Raw genomic sequence first — 25543 nt, 5'->3', positions numbered from 1 at the left:
ACCTCGCTGGCAGACCACACCCACAATTATTGTGTCAGTTTGGGGGCTCCCCAGCTGAGATGCAGTGGTGTGAGGGAGCTAAAATACGGCCACCAAAATATGGTGGAGTACAGCAGATACAAGAAACCTGTTGGTCCAGCCTTAGGAAACAACTGTGGCTTCTTGCTGCCAACCACTGGCCCGTGGCAGAGCATGGGGAACAGACACTTGTTGAAGGTGTTGTACACCAGGGTCACTCGACACAAGCTGGTACACGGAAAATTCCAGCGAGATGCAAGGAATACAATTTTCAACTATGAAGGTACTCAAACAGCAGAACAGGCCTTCCAGAAAGGCTGAGGAATCTCCATCCTTAGAGAACATGGAATCATCAAGGTTGGAAAACACCTTGAAGATCATCTAGTCCAGCCAAAATACCAACACTGGACATAATCCTGGGCAACCTGACCATGTGGAGCTTACTATGACTGGGAGGCTGACAGTCCCTTCCAACATAAATGATTGCAAAATCAATAACCACTCTAAAGATTAACTTCAGCAGAAATTGAGACCCTTTTGTTTTACTTCCTTACACTTGCTAAATCCTCTACAAAATGCTTGGTAGTAGAAGTAAATTCTTTGTTTTGTAACAAATTGGATTTTTTCTTTCTGGAGAAAGAAGCTAGCCTGGTTTGGTTTTAATTAATCCTGTAAATACGCATGTACCAGTTTAAAAACCAAACAAAGCCCCACACAACATCAACTCCATAACCATAAAAATTGTTAGAAATGCAAATAGAAATTTCAAAAGCTATGCCACAGTGGAATCCAATCCAAGTATCCCAAGTACATGTGCATTTTGGTATACCTTTAGACAAACTGAAGGTAAAGTGACAGCACAGCTTGTGGTTTCCTCAGCTGCTGTGTGCAGCCAGCTCCAGATCTGCAATTATGCTTTGAAGCTGCAAAATTCACCAAGTGCTTCAAAGTTTGAGTGCACAACCACCATGGAAAAAGAGTCTGGCACCACAGGTCTATTAGGCTGATGGAGGTGTGGTTGGTGAGCAAAGTCATGGGAGATGTTTTCTCCGAGTTCTGCTAAATATTAATAAATGCACCTTGGTACTTTATTCCCATTTTTAGTGGATACAGAAGACTAATATGATACACAAGAAAATATTGACAAAAGTAAGAAGTCTTCATCTTCAACATTACAGATTTGCATCCCATTACACCTGGTTTAATTCTCAAATTTAATTAGCTGAAAAAAAATTAAGGTGGATAAGTGGAACTATATAAAAAAGCTATAGTATCATTTTCCCAGGTATTTTTATAATAAAAGCAAACGAAACCAGTTGAAATGTTTTTCTGCATACAGGCCTTTTGTGTACAAAAATATGTAATACCAAAATGACAACAAAGGAGAAACTCTTTAAAAAAGAAAAGCCCAAAATTCAGCCATAGTATTACTGTAGTCAAGACAGTTCCAGGCTTTGAGTCTTCTACTTCTCAAACTGAATTCAAGCCTTTTAAATAATTCAAATTATGCTCAAAATTCAAGGACTTGTAGGGTTTTTTTCTTTTAATATACATATATGTACACACATACACAGAAATAAATTTAAGTGGACATAGGATTATGAAAAAAGGCAGCCCAAAGAAACATCAATATCTGTATTTAGTGGAATAATCTTTCGGTGATACCACCAAACCTCGACCTTTGCGGGCTCCTCTATAAACAGTTTCTATAATGTCAATCATCTCCTGCTTATCTTCCATTGCCCAGTTGATCTTGTTGTTATTACCTGTACCTAAATCAATCATGATGTGTTTGTTCCTTTAAAGAGGAAGAACAAAAAACCAAGTTAATATGGTATTAAAATTCAGAAAGAAATCTTATACCCCCCCAATGCTTTGTAGGATCAAAGGAAGCCCTTGTAACATTAAAAGGTTTGCAAAACAAGCCTTAAAGGAAGAATATCCACCCCTCTCACTCAAGCTGACATTTTATTCCAATTTTTAAAGCAAGAATAAGGACTCCAAACATGCCCCCAAAATGGCTACTCAGTGCAATTATCCTTCAGCATATTCCCTATTGTATTTCTTTCCCACTACTGTCTATCTCTGGAGAAACATTCATGCTTGTCAGTACAACATTTTATGCCACCAATGTAGAAACCTTAACTCCAAAAAAACCTTATTACTTTTGATTTATCTTGAAAGCAAGTTTGGCAAGCTTGACTGTTGTATTACTACAGTATTCTCTACAGGAAGTTTGAGATTTAAAACTAAGAACAATAGATGATAAATCCAGTTTTCACTATCACTGGTTTGCACTCTATTAAACACTGTTACCCGACTAATTGCCATTTTCCTATAAAATCAGTTTACTCTTCTATAGAGCAATGTAAACATAGGCATCAGTGTGCTATTTATATATATATATATATATATATATATTTGGAAATGAACTTCTGAGACACTGTATTTGACAAACAAAGTTTAAATGAGTTACATTCCAGAACCATCACATACCTGAAGAAAAACATGACAGTACAGGGATCGTACAACTCATACATCTTATTGAAGTCTGGTACTTCAGTGATGTCCACAAGATAAATAACAGCAAAGTTTTTAACCTAAACAGAAGAAAACAGGAAATACAAAAGCAATATATATATATTACCAATTAAAAGACATAAGCTTTCATTATTGTAACATTTATTTTCCAAATTATTAAGTCATAAAATCAGAATAAACAGCCTTGCTTTTAATGTCAACCACAATAATCAATTAACATGGAAAATATTTTTCAATATAGCCAAGAAGCTTCACATCTAGTGTCAACTGGAAAGATACTATGCTAAATCAACAGCCAGAGAAACAAATGCCCTTTATATAGAACTGAGAACTCAGTGATATGCACAGCTCCAAACAAGCAGAATAACTGCTTTGTGCAAGCCAAGCTGACACATTTTGCCTTTGTCATCAGCTGCTTATAAACTTCAGAAAATTAATGATCTACAATGCCCTGGTACTTGCCTCCAAGCATTTTTCCCCTCTATAACTTCCAATTTGTCTAACAAGACTCAATAAATGAAAAGGAAACTTATGATTTAAAGACTGGTAGCTTTTTTGAGAGGTGCAAAGCTAAAACTTAAAAGTGTAATTGCTAAAGAAATAAGACCTTGATTAGAAGCTATTGTCTGGACAATCCTGGTAAAACTGGCTTTCATTTTGCAGAGTTACTCAGTTAGATGCAAAAGAATCCCTCCCCTCTAGTGTCACAGTCAATGCCTTCATTCCTGCAAGAAAACTATGTCACATTTTTGTTTCCTAGATGTAGCATACTTGTCATTAAGTGAAATTAGGGGAAGTTTTGGTTTTTAAATTTACCTCATAAGTGCACAGTAGAAATTAACACATTCACACACATTACATTCTAAGTCAGAAGTCACCCAAATTGGACAAACATTTAACTGTAAGATATATTATCAAATGGTCATGCACTACACCAGGAGTGCACAATTGTGCCTTCTCACCCTCAGTTACCTGCTAACACAATTTTGGTCCCTCCTATTTGACTGCCTAGAATTACCAGCCTGAGGTTAACACACATGGTCTAAAATCTATGACAAACTCACTGTTCATGACAGTGACTCCCACTTGTTAATTTGGCTATCAAAAGTCTGGAAATGGTATTATGAGTATAATATCTGCCTGATGGAACAATATTTTATTTTAATTCACAGAGCAGGATTAGTTTATATGAGAAAAATACGATATATTGTGTAGCCTGTACGTAGACATCCTAGCAGGCACTTTACTGATATAGTATGGAGATGTTTATTTACGAAAAAAAAAACTCAGAAGTGCAGAGTAAATAAATTTTTATGGACTTCTGCTTCAAGACAGTTTCAAAATTATAAAAAATAATCACACTTCAAGAATGTAAATAAGTATTACCAGCAAAGAAAGTAAAATCTCTTCTGGAGTGAAACAGCATTTAAAGTTTTTACTGTGCTTTTATGGAGCCAGTTAAAGTCCTAGAGTCTGTCAATATTCTAATGCAAACTTCCCATTTAAGCCACGATCTAAATCAGGCAAGAGGTAAAGCCTTGTAAACTAAAACAGTCATAATATCAAACCCTCTGAAGGGATCCTTCATACCCATTTCAATTTTACTTAAAGACTTGTAAGAACCTTAATGGGATGTTCAGAGGCAACACAATTTAGCTGAGAAGTGACTGAAGCCACTCCCTGGTGAGCCCCAGCAGGCCAAAGACAGTTGTGGGGGTTTCGGTCCTTTTTTCTGAAAACAAAACACCTGAGGAGCCATTTTCATTTTATCCTATCATTACTTCTTCCACCCTGCTGGCATTTTTAGCATCAGCAGCACACTTTCACCATGTGGGGAAATTTTTACAACACATTCAGCAATTTTGACAGAGCGCACCATCTTTGAATAATTAATTAATTTGGAGCTTGGAAAATTATTTTAAGGTAAACCTAGCATTAATAAAACATTCTTGGGACCTGTTTTGTTTGGTGAAAGATTAGTTCAAGGAGATTTACATGTTGCACCAGAATACCACTCCAAAAGCACTCCTAAACAAAAAATATACTTCCAAGAATTCTGTACTCCAGATAGTACTAGAACAGAAAAAAACCCTTTTAAAGTTAGTTTGACATTATATTAGTTTAATTTAATTGAGTTGTTGCAGAACCAGAAATGCTTGTCACTAGCAGTGATCGTCAACAGCTTAGGATTTCATACAAGAGAAATAGACTATACAAATCTTAATTTGTTATATAAATCTTACTAGAAAGGACTGGACCACTCAAATCACCTTTGCACAGCACACGTGCAAGTCATCACCAGAATCCAAGCATCCAAGACATTAATTAAGTCTTCCTTCTCTCTGACCTACTTTTATAGAAGTCAAACTGATGACAATCTTGCCTGCCGAAAAGCTCATATTAAGTCTAAAGCAGACCTTAAAGCTGAACTCAAATTTGAATTCAAAACTTTAGAAGTGGCTGTGTTCTTTACCCCTTGCTTTCCTAATTTCAAATTTGGCAAGATCACCATTCCAAAACGAGTTAGCTTGCAAGCACATTGAATGAGGGTCTGCTTTGTTTAGAGTGAGTGTTTGGACACTGGCTGCCAAGGATAGCAGCAGGAGATTGGGATTCAGGCCTGAAGAAGGATTAGATAAACACATGGAAAGGGTGATGCAGAATAACTGCAGTGGCCTATTTAATGTTTAGGGGCTGGACAATTTAATGTGCCAGACTGTGCAAGCTTGTCACCAAGAGGTATTTTATTTCAACACAAGACAAGACTTGCAGAGACTCAAATGTGTCTTTTTGCACAGTATTGACAAGTTTTAGAGCCTGAAGAAGCAGTTCCTGTCTCAGACACAATATTGGAGCCAAGACAGCAGCAGTACAGAGCAGCATCTGAGCCCTCTCCACACACAGCCAGCTCTAATTCACAAAGCTTTATCTTTGGCTTGGCTTTAAGCAAAAGCAATGGAAGTATTTATAGATTCAGACTGCTATGGATGTGCATGGTCTGTGGAGACAAACCAAAGGTTGACTTTTCCCTGTTGGGACATGAATCCATTGCTCAGACAGAGCTGTCATATGAAAACTTACATTCCTGTACAAAACCAGCTTTGCTACCCTGTCAAGGCAGTGGTTGCTAACAAGTTCTCTTTCTGACTTGTGGGTTGTAACTGAGGATACAGTATGGACACCTCAGAACAAGAATAAAATACAACGCTAAACAAGCAAACCCCACTAAATACAAGCAGTTGCAGTAGTTACAACGGAGAGTACACTGAGTTTGTTAATATAAACCAAAATTTTACTGTAGAGATGGTATGAAAAAACCTTTAGAAGTTGAACACATAATAACGTAAGTTTATTCTGAAAGTTCTTAACCTCATAACATACACTAAATACAGTAAATTTGTTGCAATAAGTCAACTGCTTTCTGAAGAACAATAAAATCAAAACTCTAGTGAGAGACCTTCTTCAGGGCAGCACCTCACTCATGCAACAACTGAAGACAAAAGCATTTTCAGAGACAGCTATTAACTATTTCTGACACTCCTCACTTCCTTCATCTGTCTTTCAATTCAAAACTTTCTCTGCCTTACCAGGCCGTTGGAGCTGCTGTTCATAGGGACAGGGTAGAGTAGGAAACCTAAGTCAAACAGCACAGCATGGTTTCAAAGTTTTATGACTTGCTTTCACAGGCTGGGCTTCAATTTTGCTGGTTTTCCCCCTTCTCCCCAATAATGGCAGCTTCATAAATCAGCCCAATCAATCTACATTGCTGAACAATTTTCTACATGACCAACATTTCTACATTTGCATGTAGAAAACCCAGAAGTACATTACTGCCTAGCCACAGTTACAGGTTGTCCTGATACTTCACAGAACTGTATCTGCCTGCGGACTGCTATGAAATCCTTTAACTGAATGGCTCAAGACCATAAAGCAGAGGAATCTATAGAACTTTTAACATCAAATGAAGGTTCTGTATCCAGTCTTCATGAAGATCACACACTTTGCTGGCAAACACAGATGTAGGAAAAACCATATGCCATGGGACTCATTTGTCCTCTGAAGTTCTCCTCCCTGATTTCCTTCATTAACGATATCCTTCTAGAAAATAAATAAATTCATTCCTACAACATGAGTGACACAGAAATATGATTAATGACTAGGATGAATGACAAAAATCGTAAAGTTTCTTGAAATTTCTGTCAGAGGTAAGTAATACTCTTTTTTTTAGTTGTTAAGATTTCAGCTGCCTTTGAAAAGCAAACCTTACAGCCTAAACACCTAAGGAAATCTGAAACAAGATCCAAGACTTCATCTTCTCATCTTCCTAACCAGTTTCTAGACAGTCTTTTTTTCTGTTTAGAAGAACAGAACACTACTTTATGGACAAGAAACACAGGAAAATATACAAGAACTTAGACTAGCTTTTGCAACAAATGACTCGAATTGACAGTGGCTGACAGACTTGCATTACTGAACTGAACAGAGCAAGTACAAACTAAAAAGTCTGTACTGGCAATATTTATTTGACTTTTTCTTCTTGCTAATTATGCTGTAAGATTAGGTGATAAATTTCTAGGGGAAAAGAAAAAGACGTTGTACTGCCAATAGCAGCACTTACAGCTAATAATTTTGAAAACTACAGACATCAGTAAGTGGATTAACTTTGCTCAGCTTTTAATTACAAACACCAGTAGCTAAAATACCTATATGCTTTTTTAAATAGCTTTCTCTTTCCCTGCCCCACCTTCTTTTCCTCTCTCACTTTTCATGTAACCTTAGCAGAAATGCAGAGGCACAACTAAGGTTTGAGGAAAAACCACAGCCATCCACACTTCTGATTATGGTTAAATAAATGCACAACATTTGAAAAATCCTCCCTAAACTCACAGTGATCCAATCTAACAGTTACCTGATTTACACTTCTCAGTCATAGATAAATAATTCCTTAAACAAGGTGTATTAATTTAGCAAACCAATCTCTGTTATTTCAGGGTATATGTTTTTATAATGATGAGTTCCCTTTAAAGAAAATAGACCTTTTAGAAAAGGTCTTTTAAGACGAAATTTGTGAAACAATTCTTGTTTCAATCAATGTTTGACTGAAACTTTGACAAAGCAAAAAAAAAAATCTAACATCTTACAATTATGATTTGTTTTGACATTCAGTGAAACCTTGCTTCTTTTTCATGCAACACCAGGGAAAAAACCCAGTCAACTGCAAGTGGAGTATATTTCAGTGAAAATAATCTACTTTATACTTTCATATAGCATTCTAGTTTCTTTTTCCACTAAAGGATTCAAATTGAAAAAAAAAACCCTGCTCTCCTATCATAAAGTACAGATAAATATTATTGCTACCCAAAAACATGCTGCAGTCTAAAAGAATATTGCACCAGGGTAACAAATGTAAAATACGGCCACATTGTCTTCAAACGTAGCCTGCAATTATAGCACGTTAACATTCTGTATTATTCTCTAGAATAAACACCTGTACAATTGGAACTTTTACTCACTCTTTAAAACAGCAGAGATCCAAACAAGGCTTGTAAGCAAGAGGATGAGGTAGGATCTCCCCCTTTAATTTGCCATTTCTGCAGAGGGAGATTTTTAAATAAGAAGTTACTTTGTTCTTTCTTCCCCCAGTCACCCCTAGCTGCCAGCAGGTCTGCCAAATTGCCAAGCATCCTGCCACAAGTCCAACTAACAGCATCTGAGCATAACACTCCCACCAGGCTGAATACAAAACAATTGAATTAAAACATGTCACAACTCTTTACTGCATTCTAATATGTCTTAACTCCTGGCTGTGGGTATAGATATTTAATTGTGGGAATTTTCAAGACATGAGTTATTTAAAAAACACTTTAGAACACAAAGTAAACCACAAAAACAAGCTATGCAAAGAATTTTGCGTGAAGTCAGCAAAGCTGTGGATGTCCCATTCCTGGCAGTGTCCAAGGCCAGGTTAGATGGGGCCCTGAGCAACCTAGTCTAGTGTAGGACACAGCAGGAGAGTTGGACTGAGATGGTCTTTAATGCCCCTTCCAACCCAAACCATTCTATGATTTCTATGATAGCTGGCACCTTTCCCTACCCAAGTCACCATTTCTGATTCAGATTTTTTTTGCTTCTTTCTTCAGTTAAAGAACTGTCAATATTCTCTATCTGTTGCTTCACAATAATAATAAACCTTTAGCAAATATATGAAAAGGTAAGTTATAGCAGACTGTGTATTCTAACAATCTAATTTTTCCTATCTATGTATCTTTCTTAAGTAAGCGACCGGCTGTTGGTAATCATTCAGTTTCCATCTGAAAACAGCTGTGGAGTTTGGCTCTTAAAATTTAATTCAGTCCATGCAACTCAGTGGAATGCTACTGGTCTCTACAGATAACACCACTGACAGATTAATCAGAATTATATCTATGGCAGATTAATCAACACTATCCCACACATTTTAGCACCTTACCATTTTTAAGAGCCAAAATGAAAGCAACTTTTCAAGTTATTCAGATGGAAACCGGAAGGAATCACACATGTCCGCTGTAAAGTGAGTGCTGCGTTACCTGGAGCCGCAGCAGCCCTACCACCGAGCATTGCTTCTGCCTGAATGCCGACGCTCATTCAGTCACGGGTTGTTAAAAGGCAGCAACCTCGACTTCCGAACATCTGCGAGGCTCTTTTCACCCCCCAGAATACTGTAAACATCAGGGCGGTCTTTAGGAGACACTCGTGGAAGTGAAATCACACAGCTTTCCCGCTGCCTCCTAAAGCTGGGATACCTGTGCAGTTTAAGCTGCCTCAGACTCCGAGCAATCCATAGGGCACACCGAGCTCAGGACGAATAGACAGCTCCTGTTTACCTTCTCGGCGATGCTGTACAGGACCTCATCCATCTTCATGCACGTGGGGTCCCAGTCGTGCCCGAAGCGGATGACGACGACCCGGTCCTCCTCCGACAGGATGGCCTGGTCCACCTGCCACCCATTGTGCAAGTGCGGTAGCATGTACGACATCCTGGCGGCCGGCCGGCGAGCCTGCGGGACGACAGGGATGATGGCCCTGGAGCTGACAGCCCGCCCTGCCTGCCCTCCCCAGGCCCTCCCGGGGCGCAGGCGGTCACCGAGCGCCGGCACCGAGGCCCCCCCGGCTCGCCCACCCCGCCACAGCCCGCGCCCAGCGCACCCCGCGGGCGTCCTTCCCTCAGAGACACGGAGCGGCGGCAGCGCGGCACGGGCGGGAACCGGAAGGGCGGGCACGGGGACGGGCGCGCTTCCGGCGCGGCGCGGGGCGGGACAGCCGCGATTCCCGACGGGAGGAGGCACCGCCAGGGCACGGAGGCGTCCCCGCTCGCAGGTGGGATGTGGAGCATTGCCGCGGGGATCGGCGGTGCCGGCTAGCGCGGGGAGGATGGAACAGAGGTGGTCGGAGCCCAGATCCCCGACTCTCTGCTGCTGAGCACTCTGATGTTAGCACATTCTCCGTGCCTCCGTGGGAATTTGGTCAAGGAGATATACTCAGAGAAGCTGTGGATGCCCCATTCCTGGAAGAGTTCAGGGGCAGGTTGGAAGGGGCTCTGCGCCTGCTCTAGCGAAAGGTTTCCCTGCCCATGGCCGAGGGGCTGGGTCTAGATGATCTTTAAGGTCCCTTCCAGCCCAACCATTCTGCGATTCTGTGCTATTGCATCTCCTGGCTGTGGAAGGTTGTAAGTGTAAACTTACAGTGTAAGAATACACTGTGAAGTGTATTCGCCCACAGCAATGACAATTTTCATGCCCCGGCACCAGCCACCCCCCGGACCCGCCACTGCGGGACTGGCACTGGGGTTCCATGAGCTCTGCCAGTGCCACTGCGGGAGCACTCTGGGCAAGCGCTCCAGTGGAAGTGGTCAGCAGCGAAACCAGCACATTCCAGCACTGGGTTCCGTTGGCACATGCCATCCCAGACCAATCTGTTTCCTTAATTCCACAGTAGACACCCTTTTAAAAGGTTAGCTTGCGGCAGGCAGGGAGAAAAGCATCGTTTCCACCATAAAAATCCCAGACAAGCTGCAGCTTGGGCCGTGGGGAACAATGTGAATTTGTGGCAAATAGCTTTGCCCCGTAATTGCTTTATGGCCTTTTTGGGACATCCGGCGGCGGGAGAAGGACAGGGACAGGGAGAGGAGAGGCAGCCCGGTGTGACTGCGGACAAGAGCAGAGGCAGCCGGGGCGGTGATTCCCGAGCCGCAGCTTCCCTGGAAGCCGCCAGCCCCGGAGCCGATCGTGCCCGGGCAGGGTTAAACGAGCGGGGCTGGGCAGGAACAGGACCCCGGCCCCAAGAAGGAGCCGTGAGCTCCCGGTTCTTCCAGCTGCCGCGGGATCGAGCTGGGAAAGGCACGGCGTCAGAAAGAAACCAGCCTTGGTTAGTGCTTTGGTCGTTGTTCAGGCAACTGGTCTTCTTCTTTAGAGCTCTAAAGTTAGTAGGAGGAATTGATCCTGGATAACGCAGGCTGTTAACTTTAATTGAAAACTCAGCTAGGAAAAATTACGTAGGTTTATTTTGCTGTGATTTGGTTAAGTCCAAGATGATACAGCAGTGCCAGCCGACAAATCTGCGAGTAAGATCCACAGGTGAAATAAGGCCAGCTTCAATTAGCACTGAAGTCAATCCTTCTTATTTGCTCCATTGTCTCAATCTAAGTTATATTTTCAAAGTTTTCTCTGCAATGCCAGGATCAGAACTTAGTACACTTACCTTGCATCAATGATTTACACATGATTATGACTGTTAACCTACATGGAAGCATATATTATGTAAACACTAATAGAGAAGCAACAACTTTAAAAAAAAAAAGGTTTTTTTTTAAAAAGGAGCTTAGTGATACTACAGATGATACTAGTCCAAAGCCACAATTGTCATATCCTTGACAGGTGTTACAGTTAGCACACTGGACAAGACGTCTGATAACTGAATAATTATGTTCAGGAGCAGAGCATTTCGTCTGTTGAAACTGATTCCCTCGATGTCTTGGCAGTCAAATTTGGCTTACAAATTTATTCATCCGGTTATTGCTTCTCACGGACATCGCTGTCACACAAGTCTGATTTGCAAACAAAGGTACAGGACACATGCACATAGTGCTGGAAGACGAGCAATAACTGCTGGGACCAAGGTTGGTATCTGGAGAGCCCCCTTCGTTCTGTGAGCTTCCTTTAAGTGTTTTTGGTTTCCTTTTGTCAGTGTGATGTTTTAAGGTTGTACCTGGGACGAGCAGAACACCAGTTGTTGGACCAGCGCTGTAGGTGATGCATGGGTCACATGTGCATCAAACACGGCTGGAAGGGTGGTGGGCTCAGCATGCCCACACTCATGGAAAGATCCATCAACTTGCCACAAGCCTGTTTCTAGTGCACTAGCTGATTTGTTCGTAGCTAGCGGCTTCCTCATGGGTCACCTTTCTGCTTGTGAAGTGTCAGAAGTGCTTTCAAAGTGAAAGCAAGTCTGGCTCTACCTATCTATGGTGTGTTGTAATGGGGTAGGAGGTGGTGAGGAAAACAAATGGAGTGATACAATGATGCCTTACTGTCATCTGCCAAGCACTTGATCATGTCTGGTGCCCAGTTTTCCTTGTTAGCAGCATAAGGTTTAGCTGCCGTCCAGGATTAGCGGATTCTGATTGTTAATGAAGTTGGACAACTCCATCACAATATGACATCAACTCCTCTTTTATTCTATGCATCATTCATTCTGGAACACAAATCTAGTTCATCCTAGTAATGTTGTGCGATATTCTTAAGAAATGCAGACTACACCTGGGGAAATTTGCACGCTTTTGACAACCACATGGGGTTGACAACTTCAGCTGGCAAAAAGAAAATATGAGATGTATATAAAAAACATTATCTTCCTTTGCAATTTGGTTGCACTGTTCATCTCATTGCTTTGTTTGCTGCTGTTGTGAGCCAGATAGTATAATCAGAGACATTGTGGTGAACTGCAGACCTGTCCTAGCATGGAGGCCTTTTCAAGCCCATGTACAGCAGCAGACTGAAACTGAGGCAGAAATGCACATCAAGGCCAGGAGAAGCCAGCAGTACTGGTGCTGAGACTGTAACCACAGACATGGTTGGGATAAGTCTGAGTTTGTTCAAGACCAGGGTAAATACGGTTGACAAAAACTTCCAGTCTGCATTGACGCCTTTTTGTCACAGGTTTGAGTTCTGATCACTCACAGAAGGCTTTTGTGAGAGGAGTGAAGCAGCAGGACACAGCTGGCCAGCACTGTGTGCCCGGAATATATCAGCATACTGCTGTGGAAAAATTGTTCTGATTCAGGTAGCACAATATCAGGTTTCCTGGATGCAAGTCTAGGACATAGAATGTGATGGAGACCAAAAGTCAGTGGAGCACAGGAAAAGGAGCTGTAGGAAACAGAGACAGCTGTAGAGACAGCTCTTGTTAAGATATGCAGGAAATCTTCAATTACCATTTTTGCCAATAGGAACTTTAATTAGGTGTTTGATTGCTTATGGAGCCCCTATCTTGTTGCAGAGTGCATTTGCAGGAGTGTTGTAGAGAGGACTGGACTCAAAACTCTCAGGGCAGAGGAAAGTTGTAACATGAAGGACTGTGTTATCAGTGGTATCACCTCTAGTGCTCTTCCTCACTGGTTCAGCATATAGGCATGGGTATGCTATATTTTGCATGAGGTAGGTTCAGGTACAGACCTGAATGTTTAAAACACTGAAGGCAAGCAGTCTAATAGCTATCCAAGGGTGGCCCTTCATCGAGCAAATTTGTTAGACCTAAGCCATCCCTGATAGATGTTTGTCAGGTCATCTGGGCCTCAGTGCCACCCTACATTGCCTGTGGCTTCACCAACCGTAACCAACAGGCAAAAAACTTTGAATCAATTTCTAATAAATTTCTAGCAGCCTGTGTTTCATAGCACTGTTCATTGAAAGGCGTTGGTGAGTAAGCTACCAGAAAAGTTACTAGTTTTGTATTAAATCAGTATTGATTCAGGACTAAAATGAAACTCTGAGAAGAACAACTTGTAGGACTGGATTTGGATGTGAGAATTTGGATATTCCTTGGTGTTATAGTCTAAATCATCACGTGGTAAAAGTACTTGGAAGTTGTCTGACATACCACACTACTACCAAGTGACCGTGGATTAAAAGCACTATTGAATTCCATCAGCTTCCTGTTCTACACATGTGAACTTAAATGATAACTATTAAAGAATCATTGCTCCTTTCAGGGTGTTCTCCTAAACAAAGTAGCATTTCTTCTATTCCCCTGTTGCAGGTCATGGCAGAAGGAGAGTTGCCAGCTGTTTTGATCCTGGATATAGGAGGAACTCACGGCGTGCTAGAAGACCTTGCAGCACTTTTGAAGAAACACTTTCACCTTATCACCATGAAGGAATTTCTTGGAAACAAAGAAGAAATGAGCAAAAAAATCCAATCTGTTTTTGTGTTTGAGTGCAGGCCAACTATTGATCGTGAGCTTCTAGAAAGCCTGCCTAATTTAAAGGTAATTGGAAACTCTGGGGTTGGAGTGGATCACTTAGACTTGAAAATGATCTCGAGCTTTGGTGTAAAAGTCACCAACACCCCGCACGCCGTGGCAGACCCAACAGCAGACATAGGAATGGCCTTGATGCTGGCCTCTGCCAGAAGACTAGTGGAAGGTAATGCATTAAATTTTCTTGGTCCTTGCTACCTCTTTGGTATACTTCACTATTGCTGTGAGAGAGATGATGTTTCTGAATCAATATTTGGGATGCTTTTACGGAGAAAATTTTTCAGAGGCCTTAACTTTCAGAGGCATTTACTTCTCCTATGTTTCATTTCTTTTTAGGGCAACAGTGGCAAGAGTAAGGCCTTTTTCTAAATTATGCACTTGAAAGTCTGGCTTGTGAAGAATTATGCACTTAATTCTTCTCTGGCTGAGTGGGTTGTTTATAGCTGTGAAAACTGAATACAGAGTGCATCCAAACGGAATGTCACCACTTTCCATCTCCCCTCAAAAGAAGAATTAGGAGCTACAGGAAGACACAAAGTGTTAGTGGCCACATCTCCAACTCCAGAGCAGTAATTAGTATAAATTCTCCTTTATTCTGCCTCTGTGATGGGTTTGTCTAAACCAATGGGTTGTATTTCCTGAAGAACATCTGAATTATTTTTGAAATAGATGATAAACCTCTTGACAAAGCTGTTATGAGTTCTACCACTAGCATTAGTTTGTGTCCCTAAAAGCAGGTTCTTTCCCCACTTCCTTGCTACGAAATGCCATTCTGGGGGAGAAAGGTGTCACTAGAGACTTTCACAAGAAGTCACCTCTGTCTTCATGGAATCATGGCCTTTCTGTCACTGCTGCTCCACCCCTGAGCATGAAATACCATCTCTTTCCCCATGATGTTTTCTCACTATTGCATCTTTTTGAACCTCGAGTTCTTTGTATAAAAGCTCACAGAGATCCCTGGCTGAGCTGGAATTTGAAGGCTTCACCCCTGCTCAAGCAGTGAGGCTGCCTTTGGGTTGTGATCCAGGAGAGATACGGATAAAAAAAAAAGTGAAGTCAGTGCTAGCAAGGTAGTTTCAAAGAAGCTACTTTTGAACTTCAAGAAAACACACCATCTGTGGAAGAGTTAATTCCCCAAGGAGTCATTCCTTCCAGCACAGTACCCAGCCAGGATCCCACTGTGTTACTGGCTTCAGGCCTGGGTGCAGGAATTGGCACCATCCAGGCCCTTAAATAAACTGGTCAGAATCAACAAAGGTGTTTTGTAAAGGGTGCTCCAGAACCCCACTGCTGTGATGGTAATAAACCTTTTCCTTCCTCCAGGCCTGTGTTTATGGCTGATTTGTACCCATTCAACATGTATTTACATGCAGGCTGCCAGATTGCAATATCTCCAGACACAAAGCACTTTGCTGTTGACTGGCTGGGAGTGGAAGTAACTGGAGCCACACTTGGCATCATTGGGATGGGCAGCATTGGATACAAAGTGGCTCAGAGAGCCAGAGCCTTCAACATGAGGATCCTGTACCATAACAGAAACCGGAGGTAAAGACATCTGGTTTCTGCATTTAATTGTCCAGGGGGCAGTGATGGAAGCCACAACTCTGCTCTGTCCCCAGCCTTCCTATGCACTTGTGGCAGTTCTAAGCAGTGTGACAAGCACCATTGTGCCACCACTTCCTCACTTTGGCTCCCTCCTGCTCCCCTCAGGAAGCAGTTCCCCCTGCCCTGGTTAGCCACTACCAGTTTGAAACAAGGGCTGTGTAAGCATTTGGGAGGTGTTGTCCAAGCACACCAGGTCTTGTGCCCTTGTGGTGTCCCCTGTCCTGTCAGACTCTGCTTCAGGCTTCTGGCAGCATCTCCCAGCCAGTCTCCTCAGCCTAGACAGATCACTCATCACATTGGCACCAATGATGAAGATCTTAATTTCTCAAGGATTTGTAGTTCCCTTTTTTCACACTTCATTTCTTTTCAACCACAAGTCCTAACTGGCATGTCAGGCAAGGAAAGGCTCCACAGGAATTGGCATAGACATAGGAGAGAAGACTGGGGTCTGACTGTATCCCCAGCCTGTGTGCTTTGCTTTCACACATACATCACTCCTCCAGTGTCCCACCACTCCTGTAGCCTCTTGCTTCCTCTAGCCCACATCCTTTCTTGTATCCATTGCACCATCTGTGCCTATCAATTACTTATCCTTTATCAAACCTTTATCAAAGTTGGTATCAAACCTCTCAGTTTCTGTGCTTTCTGGAACTCTCCTAGGGCTGATTGATTGTTAAACTCAGTAAAAAGTAGTTGTGTCAATTTGGGGATGTGTACATTTTTTCTTCAGACGAAAGGAGGAGGAAGAGGCTGTTGGTGCCCACTACTGTGCAAAGATGAAAGACTTGCTGCAGCAATCTGACTTTGTTATGTTGGTTGTGAACCTGACTCCTGAGACTCACAAACTGATTGGGAAAAAGGAGCTGGGGCTGATGAAACCCACAGCTACTCTTATAAACATCAGCCGAGGTAGGTGAATCTGAAATCACTGTTTGTGGCTCCACACTTAAGGTTGTGTTTTGTCTGATTGTGTTGACATTCCCCTCTCCAGCCTCAGTCTGTGATATCCCTCCATTGTTTGAGTCATGAAGTAGCTGGCAGTCTACAAATGGGTGACTTATGTGGATCATATGCTATGTCTTCAAAGGCCCTATGGAAATTAGGGATGCTCAGCAGATGGTTGGTTCTCTTTATAGCCTTATTCTAGAGATAGTGGATTTTAGTAGAAATAACTGAAAGATTTATCATCAGCGAGGGGGAACGGTGTACAAGGCAAAACATTAACATTTGGAACAGCAGTGTAGAAAGGAAGCCTCACATGGGATGACAGATCTGTTGGCACTGAGTAAGTATATGAGATTATAATTTCAGTAAACAAAGAGATAAAAGAGTGGAAAGTCTGCAGAGATTAAATGATTTGTCTATAGTAATACAGGAAGTATCAAAATGAGGACTGAAACTGGTCTCGTCTCAGGAAAAACCTTATGCAGTGGACCATAATCATCCTATAATTAAAGATTAATAAATAAAATCTTTGGTTTGTTTGGTTAATGATTATTAAAAAGGCATTCTATTTTCTAACAAGATGAAGAGCCTCTAGTTTTTCTCACTTCATCCTGGAGACCTTCTCCTCCCCCTCATGGGTAAAAATGTGTTCATTAACTCATCAGGATATCAAGATTTCATTTCAATGCAGGTGCAGTTATTGATCAAGATGCATTGGTAGAAGCTCTCCAGAATAAGGTTATTAGGGCTGCAGCTCTGGACGTGACATACCCTGAGCCTCTGCCAAGGTAAAGAAGCTTGTTTCCCTTTCTGTTAATCTGAAATGTTTTAAACTGTGTTCAAAGTGTGCTCATAATTTTCATCTCCACAGGGAGACTCATTGTGTAAGGGCAAAACCTTAGCCTGTCTTGCACAATCATAAATAAACAACAAGTTATTCCCCTTTCCCACCTCTGTTGTTTCTTTGCCAGCCTGACTCATGGGCCAGGCAATGAGCAAGATGGATGGAGAGGAAGAAAAAATGTGTAAGCAAGTGTCCCACGGCTTTGTGCTCATTCTGTGCTTTGTTCTGAACGTGCCATTGCTGTTTCCTGAGGTTCAGTTCTTCACAACTAGCATGGGATAGCAGCAGAGTAAGTTCCCTGTGTAATACATTCTGTTATTTCTGTTTCTTCCAGAGATCATCCTTTATTAAACCTGAATAACGTCATCATTACCCCACACATTGGAACTGCAACAGTCCAAGCCCTCCGTATGATGGCAGAAGAAGCAATAGCAAATATACTGGCTGTTCTCAATGACCAACCCATTCCAAGTGAAGTGTTTCCCAAATGAGTGCCAGATGATGCCACTAAATCTCCTGTGTATGGGAAGGCACTATTTCTTACCACTTTTAAGATGAAAAAAAAAAGCACAACCTGTTCCTGCACTGCTCGTCATGATGCTGCAGAATTGTCGGACTTGATCTGCTCTGTTGCTTACAATTCCAAAAAATAAAGTGAAGCTAATAAAAGAGATTTGTTTGAAGATTTCAGCTGAGCAGTAATGCATTTTGATATCTTCAGTCTATTTCAGTGAATACCAATGTTCTGTTCCCAGTTCTTGTTGCTACATGATGATAAGTACACCCGACACTCTCAAATCTATTGAAGATGAATGAGCATTGATTCCCTGCAGAAACTTGGCTGTAAACACTTTTCAGCCAATATTCCAATATTATATGAAAACACTGAAGAAATGTTCTTTAAAGTAATCATATGCCTAAGGTTTTCTAATTTAAGAAGAGCCCTGTTTCATCTGCATGTTAAAGCAAAGCTAATTGTTGAAAAAGTGTCTTTATTTTTCATGAGGGCATCCTTTGAAAACGAGAGCAAATTCCAAGAGATTTAGTTCCTCCATGCAGACAAAAATTATGCTTTTATCTTGAGTGGCCATGAAAGAAAGGTAGAATTACCATTAAAATCACATGGGTGAGGGCATAACCTAAAGCAAAACTAGTGATCGGTCCTGACTTGCAGCTCAGGGCCAAGCTTTTTCTTACATTCTCTCTTCTGTTGGCCATCAACAAATTCAGAAAATTGAATAGAGTGGTTGTCGCTTCCATAAAGTCAGGAAGACTTGCAACATTATCAGGCTCCCTGAAGGGATGGCAAAATGCAGTTCTAGCACAGGAAGTGTAGAAAGGCCAGGAGTTAGACATTCTGTTGGAAATAGTGAAATTATACTAACAGAGCAACAGAATTGCTACAGGATTGCTATTCCAGGATCTTTGGCCCTTGAACACTCTCCCCAGAGCTCTTCCCAAAACTGCTATAGAAAATTAGAGGTAGCTATAAATGGTCTGTCCAAAAAAACCCAAATAGCTGTCAATTTACATACCCTCTAGGGACCAAAGCCAGACGGTCAGGGATTTTGGAAAAAACCCAAACCAAACAATGTAGAGTCCTTCTTGGAAAACACTTGCCTAAGCATATATTATTTTATTATTTTGGTAATTTGCGATAGGCTCAGGAAAAGGCTCTGCAGTCACTGGGGTCTCTTCAGGACAGATGGCCACAAAAATCTCTGCAACGAAGCATTTAAAAATTAACCTGGTAACTCAAAGTTCATGATGAAGCTGTTCAATTTATTTTCATGATGTAGATTTGGTTCAACATTTTTCTAAACTACTTAGACAAGGTACTCTGTGATTTCAAGGTAGCAAATGAGATTTATTGCACTATTTACTGCAGACCACTGATGATCTGAAACTAAGTAATTAAGGAGAAGTGTTGTGTTTTGAGCATGGTAGCAGTAATGTGAAATCTTAGATCATGAGGACAGAACTTGTTCAGCCTGATTATGTGAATACCTCGGGGGGGGTACCTGTGTGTATAATAGGTAGCTTATTTTAAAAAGCTGCTTGCTTGTCTTGTTTTCTTATTGTCCTGTGTGGTTTATAGAATCTCTTGACATAAATGTCTTGAAACAGGACACGGCAGTGATTATTCTTTAAAATGTCTGGAAATGTCTTTTCTCTGACACTTTGGGTCTTTCTTCTTTGTGCAGATCATGGAAGGAGGAGAACTACCTTGGCTTTTGGTAAATGAAATTGGTGGCATACGTGGGATACTGCATAGCCATGTGCCATTCCTGAAAAAACATTTCCACCTCATCACCATGAAGGAATTTCTTGAAAACAGAAAGGATGTTGGTAAAAAGGTCCAAGCAATCTATTTGTGGTGGCACAAACCAGTCATCGACAAAGAGATCCTCCAAAGCCTGCCAAACTTGAAAGTGATTGTGAATTCTGGAGTGGGGATGGATCACCTGGATCTGAATCTTGTAGCTAGTTTTGGTGTGAAGATGGCTAATGCTCCACGTGCTGTTTCCAGTGCCACAGCAGATACTGGGATGGCTTTGCTGCTAGCATCTGCTAGAAGATTAGTGGAAGGTAACATCTCAATTCTTTGTGGCTTCTAAAAATCATACAAGATTTACCTGCCATTAATTTGATTTTTCTTAGAGTTACCTGTGGTGCACACGGTTTTGCAATAAAAAAGTGAAAATGTAAGTATGTTGGCTTGGCAAACAGAATAATAGGTATTTTAATACATTTTATGTATTATAGGTAAACTTAAATTATTACATTACACACAGACATACATAGCATATATTTCAACAAGGTAAAATGTGATGGCATTACAGTGCTATGACCAGAAGTGGTGGATGTCAAAGATCAGATGACTACTGAAGTGACAGGCTGGTAGAAGAAATTCGTGTGGGAGGCAACAATGGAGCAGAACAAGGTTATATAGAATCATGGAAGATCCTGAGTTGGAAGGGACCCACAAGGCTGATAGAGGCATGGGTGTATTCTTGGAGACTGAAACGGGTTGATGCAGAATTGGGGCATTTAAGGGACATTAGAGAGTAATAAAGCAGCCTACTCCTGTTTTTGTTAATAGCATCCTTTCTATCAACAATTTTTTCTTGCTATTTTGCGAAATAGACCTAACTTTCGCTTGGTTAGAATGCCTCCTTCTTCAGGGAAAAATCCTTCAGATTTATCCTTTTATATCCACCTGACTTTGACTTGCCCTCTATACCACAGGATTCATAGAAACTCAAAGGGGGTTTGTGTTCCTCTAAGTCTGTTTCTACTTCATAAAAGGGAGACAGATTAAAAGGAAGATTAATTTCTTGTTCCCATCCACTTAACTATCCCTGGTGGCATTTCAGATAGCTCTGTCCTGACATGACTGAGTTTTTCCTGAGTAATTTTTGCATCCTTCCACAATATTCTGCTTGTGTTTTAGAAAAGTTGGCAATACCAGAAGACTGAAATATCAAAACACTGTCACCTTATTAGCCGCCCCGACACTGTGTATATAACTGTATTTTATGTGTTGTAGAGCTTAGAGCTATCCAGAATTGTGCAGGTTTAACAAAAGGTAATTACAGAAACTACCAAGCTGTGATTTTAAAGAAGTCACACTTTTCTTTCCAAGGAGAGTGGCAGATGTGAAGAGGAAACCCAATATCTAGTGTTGTTCTCCACGTGGCATCTTCAAACTCTGCATTGTTATTGGCAATAATTATTTTGATTGTTGATGAGGAACAGGGCAACATTTTCATGAGTAAAATTTTTTTTGGAGAGATTATATCAAAGGGCTTTTTATAGTATGGTGAAAATAAATTGGAATATCATATATACATGCAACAGGGAAAGATGATACATTAGGGAGTTACCTAGGACATTACAAAATCCTATGTTTGTAACCATTAGAAATGTGCTATAGTAGCACAACAAGTCCAGACTCTTTTACCTTATTCCTCCATGTTGGACCCCATTGATTTCTCATATTAATGTGTTTTTCTTGCAGTCCATAACATTTCAATTTCCCCAAGTATGGAGTACTGTGAAGCTGATATTCTGGGAGTTAAAGTTGCTGGAGCTACTCTGGGGATCATTGGCATGGGCAGCATTGGGTATAAGATTGCTCTGAGAGCGAAAGCATTTGAAATGAACATTTTGTACCACAACAGGACATGGAGGTAAAGATATGTCTTGACCCTAATTGCAGCAGAAACTCTTCCAGACAGTCAGTATTTTCTTTTCAAGGAATTATGTCAGAAATATAGCAAGAAATGAGGGAATGTGGCCAAGGTTAAAACAAAAGGAAAAAAAAAAGAATGGTTGCCTGAAATCAGTCCTGTAAAGAGTTACTCAGTGATTAAACACTTGGAAACTTAATTTAGGTTTTATATTAGAAATGTCAAGGTTTCCTGCAGAAAAATGGAAATCAAGCTTATATTTTTTATTCTTATCACATTGTACTATAGTGACAACATAACTCTATTTGTTGTTCATTTTTTCCCCATATTTTGAAGGTCAGGAGGGATATTTTTGAAACAGTGGCTGGAAACTAGGAAGCATATACATGGCACAATATGATTGAAAGCTGTTCTTAAGAAAATCTTGTTTCTTCTGAAGCCAGTAGGAATTTTAGCAAGTATTTAACAGGATTTCACCCTCTATTTCTCATCCCTCCTAGCCTGTGTATCTGGGAATCTGAACCTCGTTAGACATTCAGCACAGGGACTCTTCAGTTTAAAGTGAGCAAGACCCCCGCGAACAACTCGAGGCCTTTGCAATCAGGCAAGGTGCAGATAATGAGCAGAACAAATACTTACTGCTATAATCTATGACCTACCCTGGGAGAACTTTACTCCTCTGTTACTGAAGGGAGAAGCTGCAGTGCTAGGTTGTGGCATTCAGGACTTCTGGGGATTTTCCCCTTGAGCAGACTGCAGGAGGAGAGTCACTGCTTTAGCTAGTCCTAGGCAAATCACAAGGGTGAACGAGGCCAGGAATTTTTAGCCATGCTTGGCATTCCTGTTTCCTCAGAAAAACAGCTGAGCAAACTCACATTAAAAAAAATCCTTAAGATCTTTCAGAATTTCTTCAGAAACCACAAAAAATATTTAAAAGGCACTAATCCCTTTTTTCTTTTTTCCCTATGTGTATCATCCTTAACTCCCACTGTTTAATATTTCTCAGTCTTTAAAGTAATATTTATGTAAGAGTGCTGTGATGAATGATCAATGCACAGTGCAACAGAAATTAAAAGCCTAAAGTACATTTAAAGTACATTTACACTTCCAGCTTGTGTGATGAATCAAGATGCACTCTGCATCTGCTTTGATACTGCAAAACTGGCTGCAGTTCCAGTTTGGTTTTTTCCCCTCTTACTCTCTGGTCGTTGATCTGGAAAGAAAAACAAAAACAGTGAAGTGCATTTGTTAGAAGAGACATGGGTTAAAGTTACATTTAAGTTATTTTCTTAGCGTGACCTCTTTATTTCTAGATTAGAGAGGAGATAACTTAAAGCCCTTCTCTTGCAACCAGAAGATTGTACCCATGATCACCTATCATTGCTTCTTTATTTCCCAGAGTTCAGACAGCTAAATTTACAAAGAACATGAGAAATGGCAAGTATTCTTCTACACTGTGAAAAGTTAAAACTGAAAATCTCTCTACTCTGGTAACTCTTTTTGCTGAACGCTTTATTCTGTGGAAGTCCTGGGGCAGGCAGGAGCTTGGCAAAGAGCTGCCTTGCTGATTTCAGTCATAAAAAAATAGCAGGCTTACTGGGAGTGTCAACAGGATGAGGACCACTGCCATGCCCAGAGCTTGCATGGGTGAGTTCTGGTGAATACCAGTCCTCTGGTTTGAGCAGTGACTGCATCCTCTGAGGTGCACAGGGCATCCTGGAGAATGGACTGTGTGCTGCCATCTGCTTCAGTGCTCAGCCCTAGTTCATTTGCAGACTTCATAAGAAGCCCTTGAGACCCTGCACTGGAGTGGCTGAGGGGCACACATGCAATCTATCCTGTGCTGTAGGGCTTGAAGCTTTCCAGAAGGATCTAAACACCGAGCTGAGAATAAAATTATCTTTGTTTGCCACCTGTTTGCTATATGGATGTGATAATCAGATCCTTTGGTTTGTATACTGGTGATATCGTTGAAAAAAATGTTTCTATGACTGAAATGCTTTTTTCCCCACTAGGAAAGTGCAAGAGGAGCAAGCTGTTGGTGCCACTTACTGCAAAAAGATGGACAGCTTGCTCCAGCAGGCAGATTTTGTGATGCTGGTGGTGAGCCTGACACCTCAGACACATAAACTGATCGGGAAAAGAGAACTGGAGCTGATGAAACCCACAGCTACCCTCATTAACATCAGCCGAGGTACCACCCAGATCCATTGGCCGGTCTCACAGTGTGGTCCAGCTCCTGCTGTGCTCCACACAGCACCGTGCTGCATCCAGCACAGCTGGGGAACATGCTCAGGCATGGCAGAAATTCCTCCCTCTCCCCTTCCCTTCTCTCTTCACTCTTTGCCTGCAAGGTGCACTCAGAGACACTCTTGTTCCACACCAGGTGCAGTAATTGACCAAGAGGCGCTGGTGGCAGCACTGCAGACTGGTGTTATCGGGGCCGCAGCTTTGGATGTCACCTCCCCAGAGCCGCTGCCCAGGTTGCCATCTCTGCTTGTTTCTCGGGAAGGATGGGTGAGCCCTGCTGGGGCCAGAGGCATCCCTGCAGCAGGCAGGAAGCTGGCCCCCCCTGCCCCTGGCATGAGTTTGGATAAAAGTGCTATGAATATGAATGGGATGCAGCCCAGATGTTGGGGCTGATAACAGACCAAAGGGAAGCCTGGGAGACAGGAAACAGCAGGAGGGAGGGAAAGCATTAAGCCCAGTCCTTAGAATCGCCCTGTGAAGCTGCAGCAGTGCTTCACTTGCAAATTGCCTTATTAGAAAGTGCAGCTTGCCGGTTTTAATGGGTGGAAGCTGTTTGAGGCCAAAGACCTGCTGCATAGCCCGGAGGTATCCTTCCCCACAGGCTTCTTTCCACAATACAAGGCTGAAGTACTGCAAACCTCTTGGGCCCAGAGACTACTTAGCTTCTCTAAAAAGACCACTCTACCAGGAGGATGGTGCCTTTTGGAGTTAACTGTGCTGGGCATTTTGGATTGTGGGGAGTTTGGTCTTGTGCCTGTGTGCAAATACCTACAGCTCAGACTATTGTGTAGGATGAATGTGTCCGGAGGGCTTAATCCTCTCTTGTGACATAGTTCAAATTGCTGCCTCATGGCAGAAGTGTGTTTCTGGAGAAAAGAGCTGCTCTGAAGTTTTTGCATGTCCTGTTACAGTCCAAAATTACTTCAATATAGGAGGTCAGGTTCTCTGGGACTTGTAAGGTTGTATCAAATTTACTTTAAATACAGTGCTAAAATAAGCACTTATTTTAGATGAACAACAATCGTTAACTCTTTTTTCTTTTCTTCCAGAGATCATCCATTGTTAAAATTAAAGAACATCATTATAACACCTCACCTTGGCATTAAAACAGACAAGGCCACCTACATGATAACAGAGGAAGCAGTTGAAAACATACTAGCAGCCCTGAATGGTCTCCCCCTACCCAGTGAAGTGCTGCCTAGCTGATGTGTGAAAGGACATCACATCTCTTTTTATTCTTCTCTTTCTCTTTTTTTTCTTATCTTTCCCTTCAGCTCTGAAGATCTTCTTAAATACAAGAATGTCCATACACCTCACTAAAGCTTGCAAGGGAACAGTTTGTCATCCTCTCAGTTGTGTTTATATCCTTTCTGTTGTCTAATGCAACTCCAAAAGACAAATAAACCAACACACAAAGTGGCTGTGCTATGTCTTTTGTTATGTAGCGTGACTTTACAGAATAGTATGATTATTTATCAGTAGCCATTCTTTAAATGACTACTTTGCTATAATTTACAGCAAAGTATCCATTAAGTGCAGCCAGGATTTTGCCTGGAGCCTTATGCATCTTCACAGTGCCTTTGTCTTGCAGGTGTTACCTCACTAGTGCTTGTCAAAATACACTTACTCCCATCAC

The 25543-nt window shown here is 41.5% G+C and overlaps 3 protein-coding genes across 8 annotated transcripts; 2 read left to right on the top strand and 1 right to left on the bottom strand.

Moving 5' to 3' along the window:
- Positions 1-1084: 1084 nt before the first annotated feature.
- On the bottom strand, positions 1085-9827 carry TXNL4A (thioredoxin like 4A). 2 transcript variants are annotated; one of them, XM_014877660.2, is made up of 4 exons: positions 9745-9827; positions 9423-9596; positions 2515-2618; positions 1085-1816 (listed from the first exon to the last, which is right to left on the bottom strand). In XM_014877660.2, exons 2-4 carry the CDS (start codon positions 9573-9575, stop codon positions 1645-1647), a joined length of 429 nt encoding a protein of 142 aa, XP_014733146.1. In that variant the 5' UTR covers positions 9576-9596; positions 9745-9827; the 3' UTR covers positions 1085-1644. The 2 variants fall into 2 exon arrangements, with proteins under 2 accessions (XP_014733146.1, XP_014733155.1); XM_014877669.2 differs by lacking the exons at positions 9423-9596; positions 9745-9827 and adding an exon at positions 8073-8156.
- LOC106854006 (uncharacterized) lies at positions 9825-18154 on the top strand. Of its 3 annotated transcripts, XM_014877617.2 has the most exons (7): positions 9828-9915; positions 11472-11713; positions 13852-14236; positions 15444-15615; positions 16406-16584; positions 17312-17408; positions 17799-18154. In XM_014877617.2, exons 2-7 carry the CDS (start codon positions 11519-11521, stop codon positions 17953-17955), a joined length of 1185 nt encoding a protein of 394 aa, XP_014733103.2. In that variant the 5' UTR covers positions 9828-9915; positions 11472-11518; the 3' UTR covers positions 17956-18154. The 3 variants fall into 3 exon arrangements, with proteins under 3 accessions (XP_088024495.1, XP_014733103.2, XP_088024488.1); XM_088168369.1 differs by lacking the exon at positions 11472-11713 and having other exon boundaries at positions 9825-9915; XM_088168362.1 differs by lacking the exon at positions 17799-18154 and having other exon boundaries at positions 17312-17412.
- On the top strand, positions 17801-25326 carry LOC106853988 (uncharacterized). Of its 3 annotated transcripts, none has more exons than XM_088168383.1 (6): positions 17801-18162; positions 19669-20053; positions 21486-21657; positions 23673-23851; positions 24044-24140; positions 24957-25326. In XM_088168383.1, exons 2-6 carry the CDS (start codon positions 19672-19674, stop codon positions 25111-25113), a joined length of 987 nt encoding a protein of 328 aa, XP_088024509.1. In that variant the 5' UTR covers positions 17801-18162; positions 19669-19671; the 3' UTR covers positions 25114-25326. The 3 variants fall into 3 exon arrangements, with proteins under 3 accessions (XP_088024509.1, XP_088024504.1, XP_014733075.2); XM_088168378.1 differs by having other exon boundaries at positions 18137-18369; XM_014877589.2 differs by lacking the exon at positions 17801-18162 and adding an exon at positions 19229-19299.
- Positions 25327-25543: the final 217 nt, after the last annotated feature.

The sequence above is a fragment of the Sturnus vulgaris genome, chromosome 1, assembly GCF_052056855.1.
Source record: "Sturnus vulgaris isolate bStuVul1 chromosome 1, bStuVul1.hap1, whole genome shotgun sequence".
Lineage (NCBI taxonomy): Eukaryota > Metazoa > Chordata > Aves > Passeriformes > Sturnidae > Sturnus > Sturnus vulgaris.
Note: the sequence above shows the minus strand (reverse complement) of the source record. Positions and strands in the feature narration are given on the sequence as shown.